This window comes from Montipora foliosa, chromosome 12 (assembly GCF_036669935.1).
Source record: "Montipora foliosa isolate CH-2021 chromosome 12, ASM3666993v2, whole genome shotgun sequence".
In the NCBI taxonomy this organism is placed as follows: Eukaryota; Metazoa; Cnidaria; class Anthozoa; order Scleractinia; family Acroporidae; genus Montipora; species Montipora foliosa.
This window is the reverse complement of record NC_090880.1, coordinates 34,074,497-34,085,596: the sequence shown is the minus strand read 5'-3', so window position 1 is coordinate 34,085,596 and position 11,100 is coordinate 34,074,497. Positions and strand designations below refer to the sequence as shown.

Here is an 11,100-nt window from a genome sequence, read left to right as displayed (position 1 = left end):
TGGAAGCTGGTCATTTGTGGGTTCTAATGTTCCTGTGATGAAATGATATATGAAAGGAATCATAATTATATTGAACTGTGGATATGAAATCAAGTGAAGCTGTGTTCCTTGCAGTTATGAACGCAATTTTAGCACTTATGTAGAGAAGCCTGAAAATTTCCGGACTTCAACGGGGTTTGAACCCATGACCTCGCAATACCAGTGTGACGCTCTGACCACCTGAGCTTTCAAGCCACTGACGTTGGGAGCTGGTCATTTTTTTGTGGGTTCTACATGTAATTTATGACAGTGACAGTGCATAAGTGAATTATTTATATATCAGACAGCACAACATCTAATTAAGTCACACTGAAGGGGCAGACCTATCTGCAGAAACATGACTGTTGAACAAAAAAAGAAACTTTTCTAAATTTTGAAAAATAGATACTATGGTACAGTGTACCTTCAGTGAATTCTCTTGTGCCATCAAGTGGATCCACCCAGACAGTTACCTAGTACACAATTTAAGTAAAAGAAGAAGAAGAAATCAGACCTTTAAATTGGAAAATAAGGATAAAATCAATACCGCAAGGATAAATGAAATAGCCTTCACACAACATTTTGGGTACTGGGTAAAATGTAGTCACTCATTTCGCTAAATGCTTCAAAGGGAGAGGAGTAAATCACATCTTCTTCTCAGTGTTTTGTATTTGGCCACTTACATCCAAAAGTTTGACCAGTGAAATTTAATGCCCTATTGCACCATAAATTGAACTAGAAAAATCACACTTGCAGAAAATCATTGTATCACCCTTAAGATAAAATTTTGTAAGGAGATGTGTACTGTGTTACTGAATGTTTTACTTATGTGCTAATTACATTGTTGTAGTTTTTGGAATTATTTGCATGGGGTAAAAGCCACTTGTCTGATATACAAGTAAGACCTGGCCAACACCACGGTAATTAGAGCTAACAAAACCATTGTTTTGTTCCCCTCTTTTTCTTTGATGTTTGTTGGCTTGTTGATTTTCCTAGTCTGCCAATTGTAGAGTTCTCACTAACCACGTTTGTGGTTCACACTCTAAATAATGACTAGCACGGGCCATAAATCAATGGGGAAAAGAAAAGAGTCCTTAACGTTCAGTATGGACTGACAAAACAAGGTTAGTTATTTGCAGTATTTATTATATCTCTGAGGTACACGTAATCATGCGAGTGGGAAAGGAAACTGATTGACATCAAGGTAAATGTTCAACTGCCATAAATGATCGGCATGCATCAAAATCCGAAAAACAAATAAATCTTGGCTTTTTTAAATAGTTGCTTGCAAGATTCAAACCGTTTTACAAGTTAAATTAGCCAATCATAGTGTGCATACTATCTGATAGATATAATAATGTTACAGTATTTAACCCAGGTTTGAAACAGTTATTTGATGCACTTACCGGTATTTTGATTTTATTCTGGCCTTATTTACTAATTTCTGACAAGTCTGCATTGATCAATATCAGAAATGTCCAAGAAATATATATTTTTTGTTTATGCCTGACCTTGCTACAATTTTTGCTACTTACTTCTTCTGGCTTTACCGATGCAAGAGCCTCTGGGCAAGATTTTCTTAAAACATCAACGTCTTGCGAAACTTCAATTATGTACTCTTCACTCAGCTGAATACCCTGTATACATTGGTATATGATAGTTTAACCATTATAGGTTAATTGCTAATGTTTTTACTAAAAATTATTGCTATCAAGACACATGCAAACTCATTTTACCTCTCCCTAAGGTCTTCTCCCAGCAAATTGCACTCTGTTCACCAAGAGTGAAAATGGTCAGTTCCTGGTGTTGAGTTCGCACCACATTGTGTTTTGCAGTGTAGTAAAGCATGTTGGAAGATACCCTCGTGAAAATGTGCTACATAATGTTATCATTAAGTGCTGCTGTTACCTAGATTTTGGGGGTAAAATACCAGGACCAGTGGTGATCTGTAGGGCCTGGGGAGATGTCATGAAATCAAGTAACAAGGACCATTGCTAGTCATGTTACATGTTTTTATATCCTTGTTAAACATCATTAAACCTAGTTGCCTGTTTTCTGTCTTTTGTTGGCTTTTATTTCGACTAAAATACGGTTCAGCATTGAAACTTAGTTCTATTTTTGTAACAAACCTCCTCTTCACCGATAATCTGAAGAGTCGGGTACATTTTAAGAAGTGAACCAATAATACACTTCTGTGATGCACGGTCCGCTTCAGTTTGAGGATCAAACTGGCCATCATTGCCCTGCAACAAGAAACATTCAGATCTAGAAGAGGATCCATTTTTAGGTTGTCTTCTCATGCTGAAAATTTAAACTCAGATGAACAAATTAATGCAACAGGGAATTGATAATTGTTAGTATTCGTGTTTATGATTGTATTGGTGATCCACCTTAAAATTGGCATTTTCCCCTTATTTGGTGCATTCAATTTACTTACATCAAATATGGTAAAAAACTCAGTTTGAACTGACATTCCTTTTAGATGATTTGCTTTGAATTCCCTTTTCATGTCATTTCTCAGTCTGTGAACTTTCCTTTGCAAACTATAATTTATTGATTGTTGACTTTTGTGGGTGAGAGTGGTCCTTCTTCTCATACCTCCTGCCACTTAAGCCACGATATTGTAATTCACACAAATTTCAAACCCTGAATGAATTATTGAAGTGGGATTAAACTTTACTTTTTTTCCAAGCCAGGGTAAATTAATATGTTATATAAATTATTTTTTTCCTGAGAAATATACAATTTGCAATTTTATTTAGAGCAGTTGACAAGGACCTTTATAAAATATATTTTACGTGATCAGTGCGCAACTTTTTTTACCTATTTGAGTTCTTCACGTTTGAATTGAGCATTCACTGGGTTCACACCTGCTAGTTTGATTTGATGAAAAGTTTTCTTTTTTTTTACATTGAGGGATGTTCAAATAACGACAACTACCAACAAACCTTATCTACAACTGCAAGGCTTCTTGTTTTCAAAATACTCCGTATAATTCCTCCCGCTTTATTTGCTACAGAGACAGATGAAGAGACGAGACGCATCAAGAAAGAGGAAGACGCCATGTTTGTTTCAAGTTGCTTGAGAATGTTCCTTGTCACGCAAGGAGTTGCGTCACTTTCACCCGAGAATTCTTCCTCTCCTTGAGTAAGTCTGATAAGTCTGATCAAGCCGTGGTTTTGGTTCACTCTTGATAAATTGTAAACATCGCATAAAGTGCTACAGATTATTATGGAAAACTGGCACAAGAAACCAGGCCTTTGTCTCACATGGATTTGTCTCACGTGGATTTGTCTCACATGTTGAGTATTAACGGTCCGTAATTTATCCTTTGTCACGCAGTCTTCGCGAATTCGTAATGCAATGGCGGCGGGAACTTGTACTCGATTCATCACCGACACTTTACCTAAAGATCAAAACACAGTTACAGTTCGTCAAAGTAGAAATGGCTCCTATATGCCTTCTGTTGCGAATGGATATCTTGGAACAGTGATTTACAGTGATGCTGTGCATGTGTCTGGAGTCTTCAATGGGAAGGCCTACCCGAAGAAGACTTCCATTTATCCGGTGTATTTTAGTCAACACGCTCACCGAGCTCGGTTACCTTCCACCGCTAATATCGACTTCAGTGTGTCTGCAATACAGGGTAAAACATCATATGGGCTGGATGTAGAAGAAGCTGTATTTTTTAAGTGGTTCAGAGCTCAGAATCTGGAAGTGGAGCAAAGGATATATGCTCATCAATCGCGAAAGAATTTATTGATAGTTGAGATTGCTGCAAAGAATACAGCGAACAGAGAGTTTTTGATGAGTGTTGCTTTGAATCGTGGAGCAGCCTCGGAGGATTTCAAGTTTCAGACGGTCGACTCAAATAGGTCCGGGGCATCTGCTGCTATCGCCACGGTAAATGACTTTATTTGACAGTTTCGTAATTAGGGGGTATTTTACATGAGACCGAGACGAACTCAGACCGGTGTAAACTTGTTCCGGTATGAAATTTTTTCAGCCGTCTACATTAAACCGGGACGAAATGATATGTTTTGTCTAATTATATTAATTGTACATTGTATGGCCGAGCCAAAAACATACAGGCTTGAAATTTCTCGACCCGGTCTGAGATTTGCTGTTATTTACATGAGAACGGTACGAACTAAGACCGGCATGAGAATTCCTCGTTTCGGACCAGCAACCGAGACGAAGTCAGACTGGTCTGAGTTCAGTGCCAGGCCGGTCTCGTGAAAACGCATAAGAAGAAATATATGGAGCCTGATACGAACTCACGCCGGTCTGAGTTCCCCTAAGACTCCACCCAAGGCGGGATAAGAGGACGTTCGGGGATTTGGCACTTTTCCGACAACCCGGGTCTTTGATACGAAAAATCGCCGACTATTAAAACACTCCCGACTTTAACTTTGCGAAAATCAAGCATTCCACATAAAAAATACATGGACAACGTAACCCCCATCTTCTGGAATTTTATTCCACAAATAAAAACTAGCCCATGAAAGATTTACGCAACAAACAAACACCACATCTATGCAAACGGATCAATTTTGCGTTTACTTCTTGACCCCTCTTAAGTTGGTTTTAATTGCTCCTTTCAGTTATGAAAAAAACCGGTGGCTCAGTTGGTTGAGCACCGGGCTGCCATGCGGGAGGTCGTGAGTTCGACTCCGGCCGGACCAACACTCAGGGTCTTTTAAATAACTGAAGAGAAAGTGCTGCCTTTGTAATTACATCCGCAAATGGTTAGACTTTCAAGTCTTCTCGGATAAGGACGATAAGCCGGAGGTCCCGTCTCACAAATAACTTCCATGTTCGTTAGTTCCCTGTGGGACGTTAAAGAACCCACACACTATTCGAGAAGAGTAGGGGATGAAATTCCCGGTGTTGTGGCTGTCCTCTGTGTGTATATGGGTGGGTTGGTATAGCAGGTCCACATCAGCTGAAAAGCTGCCAAAACTTCAACAAGCTTAAACAAATAAATAACAAACAAACAAACTTACCATTTGATAGGAGTCATCAGCACAGTGCTGTATGTATTGAATAAAGTCTGTTACTCTTGCTTTTTGATCAGGTTAACGAAACGGAGGAGGAGGGAAGCGAACGAGTTAATTTAGCCACAGTTTGGTCCAAGTTGGAAGATGACAAGCCACTGAAGATAAAAAGGAGTTCTGAAGAACAGAGGTGGTTTTATGTCACTTCCATAGCAACCAACTTGGATACCAAATTCAACCCGCTTTCTGAGGCTCTCTATCAGTGGGACGAGGCACTATTGTAGGTATCTTCGTGGTACAAGAATTGCGGAATGATTTGGGCAAATGCCGATTTGTCGTGCGTGTTATTAGTTCCTCTCTTCTATTATTATGATTCGAGACGATGCAATAAGGTGGATAGCTCGTCTACCTGTCTTGTGCTTGTCTTAAAGACAGACAAATTTAACAGTCAGACTACAAATGTTAAGATAATTAAAACGAGAGACATAATTTTCCTGGCTAGATTATGCGTCTCAAGTATTTCTTTCTTTCTTCAAGTATTTTCTCAAGTTTTTTTTTTTTTTCATGCCGATGAAACAAATTAACGCCTTTTTGCATTTGATTTTTAGAGTGAAAGAGCAGCTGCTTGAAGAACACAAGTCGGCTTGGAAGGCATTATGGGACACTGGCCGGATAAAGATCGAAGGCGACTTAAAAATGGCTCAGGCGGTTTACGGCAGCATGTACTACATTCTAAGCTCCACTCGACGCGACTGCCCCCACGGGTTAAGTCCCGGGGGATTACCAGCAGCGGAGGAGTACATGGGGCATACATTCTGGGATCAGGACATTTGGATGTTTCCAGCTCTTGTGTTGCTTCATCCGAGCTTGGCTAGAAGTTCTTTGAAATATCGCAAGGATCGATTGCCTGCAGCGCGCAGAATCGCCAAGGAGTATGGTTACGAAGGTAAAGTGTTGGAGTCTCCAATCCAACGAATTTTGTGACTTGTCTATCTTATGAAAGCAGATAATATTATGGACATGGTTTTTTTTCTTTTATTTGCCCGCCGTGAATTGGGATAATCTTGTCAGGTCCACTTTTTGTGCACCTAAGAATTGGCGTTTGGGAAGGAGAGTAAACCTGAAATAAAACCGTGAAGCACGCAAGAAAACCCTCTGTGAATCAGGATAAACAATAAGCTACCCATAAACAGTTTGGAATAGCCTTTAAAAACTGAATAAACTTGATGAACTGGCCCCAATCGAATAACCCGTAACTGTCCTTCTCCTATCATCAATCAGCTGTTTCTTTACCACTAGGAAGTTAGCCAAGTTATGAGTCGAATCGCCCATAATGTATTCATTAATGACGCTTCTCAACGTGAACTAGACACTGATATATTTCCACGACTATATAACACTTTTTTACGAATGTATCCACATTGCATGTACATAAGTAAGCTGCTTTTGCATTTCAGGGACTGTTTGCGTCCCACGATTTAGCAGTGAATTCATAGTAGCTACTTAAAAGTAATTCATAGTAGCTGCTTCTCGAATCAAAGGTGTTTCATTTGTTGTCAATCGTTGGTCTCAATTTTTTTCTAGGTGCCATGTTTCCGTGGGAAAGTTCCTTTACAGGCTTGGAAACTTCCCCAGGGGAGAGGTACGGAAGAGCTCAGATTCACATTACGGGTGACATTTCCTTTGCCGCTAAACAATTCTGGAATGTTAGCAAAGATCTCAACTGGTTGCAAGAAATCGGATACCCGTTGGTCTACCAAACCGCAGAGTACTGGGCCAGCAGAGTGGAGTACGATATTACGAATGATCGCTACGTCATCAACCATGTGATGCCACCTGATGAATATCACTACCCAGTCAATAACTCGGCTTATACTAATGTGGTGGCTAAAATAAACCTTTTATTCGCCAAAGAAGCAGCTAAGGTTCTAGGAAGAGAGGTTCCAAGGGAATGGACAACAATTGCTGAAAAGTTATTTATACCTTTTGACAAGGAGAACAATTTTCATCCGGAATATGAAGGTTACACGTTAGACAAGGAAGTCAAACAGGCAGACGCAATTTTACTTGGCTTTCCACTAATGTATGAAATGGACAAACAGGTAGAAGCTTTATCCCAAAATATCTAATATTTTGCGATTGTCGGAAAAACGATAAGGCATGTAGGATCCAGAGCGTTGGACCAACGAACGAATCATGACATAGTGCAATATTCCTGAAGCAACCAGCTTGTAAATTTTAATATGAGCTAAATCCCAAAGGAGCAATCTTGTAAAGAAGACCCACGTGCGAAGAGTATTGCATGTCCAGATTATGTGAATAATTTTGTGCAAACGAGCGGGCTTGGTGGTAAATTTGAGCATATGCCGTAATCATGCACAAGGCCTATTGACTATCCATTACTAACCGACTAAATACTGTTTAAACGATGAAATGGTATATAAGAAATGAATCACAATTGAACTGCGGATATGAAATCAAGTGAAGCTGTGCATCTCAAACAGTATTTAAGTGAAGCTACGATCCTCGCAGCTATGAACGCAATTTTAGCAATTGCATAGCAAATGAGAAGCCTGAAAAATCCAGGACTTCAACGGGGTTTGAACCCGTGACCTCGCTTCATAGCTCAGTTGGTTAGAGCGTCTCACCGGCATCGCAAGGTCAAGGGTTCAAACCCCGTTGAAGTCCTGGATTTTTCAGGCTTCTCTACGCAATTGCTAAAATTGCGTTCATAGCTGTGAGGATCGTAGCTTCACTTAAATACTGTTTGAGATGCACGTGCTTCATCGACGAAAACAGAAAGCTTTCCTTTAAGCACAAACGTTGAATACCAATTTCCAACAATATGATTCCATTAGGACGTTTCGTGACGTTTATGTCCAACTTTTTTGGACATGCGTGATATCATGTTAGTTGTGGTACACTTTGTAACTTTCTCATTATTTTGCCATTCTCGACACATGTCTTTTCAATGTTTCTTTGTGTGACCGTCATATTTTGGTTTTTTCTCCTTTTAGGATATTCAATAACAATTGTTTCATTATATCATGTTTATCCAGGTACGTTGTAACGATTTGAAGCTATACGAAGAACGCACCGACCCGAATGGTCCTGCTATGACACATTCCATGTTTGCTATTGGCTGGCTTGATGTAGGAGACAGAAAAAGAGCTGAAAAACCATTTGCAAAGAATTACGCCAATATCCGCGGTCCATTTAAGGTAATTATATGAGATTTTACTGTCTGATCATTAAAATACCGTTAATGAAACATGACGCACAGTATTAAAGTGAGTCATTCACGGCGCGATGTTATCTTTGTTACTACAAAATAGTCCAACGTTCAAGGTCACAGCAATCAACGGCTTCTTTGTAGCGAAGACTGAGATACTGCGGCGTCGTTCCAGCTTTGTTGTACGACATCAAATGCCAAATCTAATAACGCTCTATTGATAACTGCTATAGTACAGTGACGAGCATGTCTTACCGTTTTATGGTACAGCTTTCGTAACTGCCTTTACCAACAGACAGTGTCTAGCTTAAAAGCTCAAACCAGCTGTCCAAGGCTCACCTTGCAGTTCTTCTTTACAAAGTATTTGGCTGTTACTGGCGATTTGTCAGTCCCACTGTCCCTCTGGAGATGGGTTTATTTGGCACTTTGTTTTGCGCTATGATAAAATTGGGTCACTCCTGCTTGGTGCGTTTAAGTGTGCGCAGCGTCTTCCTCAAAGCTTGTTGGCTCGTTTGCCTTTGTCACTGCTTGCTAAGCAGTACTCTTCGTGCTAATTCAGCTCGTAGTGCTCGGGACGCAAGTTAGGTTGTTCATGTCACGCAATCCGAAGTTGTACCGACTAACCGACCGCAAGGCAGAATTCCCCTCAATAACGCCATCTTGTGTTTTGTTTATTACTGTCTTTTCTCGTGTGGCGCCTCTTATTTAAGCTAACTCTACCCAGAGAAGGGGCCATTAAAGTCGTCATAAGTCATGGTATTACGGGTCTCAAATCAGGAGGGGGCAACTCTGAAGGCTAGCGTTCATTTAGTCAGCTCCGAAAATGACGAACTCCGCGTGTCTCCACAAATCATGGACTCCGTCTCTTTTGCGCAGTCTCGGGAAGTTAAATAGAACCGTCATAGCAGTATTTCCAACGATACCAAAAACACGAAACCAGTCGAAATTCCTAGGATTGGGGACCTCCTGGAATAAGCCAGTCTTTGGATGAGTGTTATCATTGATGCGGCCGCAAATTGAGGCCGGACGCAACAACCAATCTTCGCTGCTCGTATGTAACGTAAGAGTAAATTTTTGTTGTTGGCTGTTGAATGCAAAAAAAAGTGTGAATCATGAAATAATCTTCTTGTTAACTAGGTGTGGACGGAGCGTCGTGATATGTGGGGTGCAGTGAACTTCATCACAGGAGCTGGAGGCTTTTTGCAAGCTGTAATTTATGGCTATGGAGGATTCCGACTCTCGGATTCTGAGCTGGCTTTCAACCCAAATCTACCGCCAAACGTCACGAAAATGACAATCAGACTGCATTACCTTGGGAGTTGCATGGATTTTGTGATCGATGAAATAAAAGTTACAATCACTGTGGTGTTTTCTGGCCCCATAGCACCCTCTTTAGAGGTTTCAACAGTAGAAGGGATTCAGAGTTTGGAGACTTCTAATCCTGTCACTCTTAAAAGAGATCGAGGCTCAGTGCGCATGTCACAAGTTAAACGAGTTATCAGTAGCAGGTCATGTGACCATAGATCTCTTCATCTTTGTCTTCTGTTGTTGTTGGTTGTTGGCTTGTATCTTCTATTCACATTGCGCTGTGAGAAATAGATGACGCTGATCGTGATTAAGCCAATAGGAAATATACTTATTTTTGTGGTTCCACTACTACTTTAATTTATGGAAAATAAGAAACCCAAGAGATAAGGGAATATACACTTCATCAAAAATGTGAGCTGATGTGTGACTTCGTTCTTCTGCACTGACCACGTGGTGCAAACCCTCTTCTCTCCTCAGAGGACATTTTCTTCTTTCACCTGACTGCTCGTTTTTTTTTCCTTGCACCTTTGGGTCTAGAATAATTTGCAACTCCCAGATTCACTGTTGCTAATAGCTAGTATCAAAAATACCATAATACTCTTTGTTTGTCCCTCCAAAATTTTGCATTAGCATTGTTTTTATTTTCTCTTGGGACTTATATTGATACCAAGAGAAACTGGAAACAATGCTTATGCAAAATTTTGCAGGGACAAACAAAGAGTATTATGGTATTTTTGCTTGATTCACTACTCGTCCTTTCAGATACTTTCACGACAAACGTTCACTGAAGTTAATCCCCGTCGGGTGGGTTTGGATTCTGGGGAGGGGGGTGACCATCGAGATATATGACGTAATTTCCTTTCGCAGACGCCATATGCATTGTAATGCCAGTTTTTTTTTTTGTTCACTCGAAATACTTATGATTTAACGCCCGAAATCCTGACCATTCATCACTTTAGTTCAGCCTAACAGCTTTTCCTATTTGTATTTCACAAAAGTGCGATAAAGTTCATAACAGAAAAAAGAAGTGTCGAAGAAGCGAAATTGAACGTTACTAGAGGTCTAAAGAAGAGAGCAGTTTTACAGTTTAAGTCTCCTCGTATTGGGAACGTGGCTGAGAGCTTTTTGTTCTAACCTGTGTAACGAGCAATTTGTTTACACGAGATCAGACCGCGCAACTTAATTCCTCCATTCGCTCAAACCACAATTCCTTGCTTTTCGAAGAATGTGTCCTTCTCCCGATAAGAGAGCTGTCTCGTTCATTCGCTTCGGGCTCACTCACTGCGGCAGGAAAAATCCCACGTACCTCTAGACGTCAAAACCCTCAAGACGAAGAAAAAGAATTACTCGAAAACGCATACGTATGGACGTACGGCCAGCTTCCGCTTGGAAACTGCTACCTAAAAATACAAAACAGTAACTGACCAAAAACAATGAGAATTTGTCAAGAAAATGAAGCAAACACAATTAGTTCGTCATTTCATTGAGCTGAATTTGGTGATTCACAAGTCTTTCTCATGTATACAAAAATTTTGGTTTTATCAA

General features: G+C 40.2%; 2 protein-coding genes across 2 annotated transcripts in view; one reads left to right on the top strand and one right to left on the bottom strand.

Moving 5' to 3' along the window:
* Nucleotides 1-3,410, bottom strand: part of LOC137978492 (3'(2'),5'-bisphosphate nucleotidase 1-like) — a 7,670-nt gene extending 4,260 nt beyond the window's left edge. The window contains exons 1-4 of the mRNA XM_068825447.1: nt 2,967-3,410; nt 2,148-2,261; nt 1,554-1,655; nt 443-491 (exon numbers count right to left, since the gene is read on the bottom strand). Coding sequence (XP_068681548.1) covers nt 443-491; nt 1,554-1,655; nt 2,148-2,261; nt 2,967-3,410 — 709 coding nt within the window. The remainder of the gene's footprint in view (nt 1-442; nt 492-1,553; nt 1,656-2,147; nt 2,262-2,966) is intronic.
* On the top strand, nt 3,382-10,064 carry LOC137978491 (protein-glucosylgalactosylhydroxylysine glucosidase-like). The gene is made up of 6 exons (XM_068825446.1): nt 3,382-3,921; nt 5,096-5,295; nt 5,624-5,961; nt 6,600-7,117; nt 8,075-8,236; nt 9,385-10,064. Exons 1-6 carry the CDS (start codon nt 3,382-3,384, stop codon nt 9,844-9,846), a joined length of 2,220 nt encoding a protein of 739 aa, XP_068681547.1. The 3' UTR covers nt 9,847-10,064.
* Nucleotides 10,065-11,100: the final 1,036 nt, after the last annotated feature.

Coding starts and splice junctions, on each gene's coding strand:
- LOC137978491 (XM_068825446.1), top strand. CDS start 3,382: ATGGCGGCGGGAACTTGTACTCGATTCATCACCGACACTTTACCTAAA. Junction 3,922..5,095: donor CATCTGCTGCTATCGCCACG/GTAAATGACTTT, acceptor CTTTTTGATCAG/GTTAACGAAACGGAGGAGGA. Junction 7,118..8,074: donor TGTATGAAATGGACAAACAG/GTAGAAGCTTTA, acceptor ATGTTTATCCAG/GTACGTTGTAACGATTTGAA.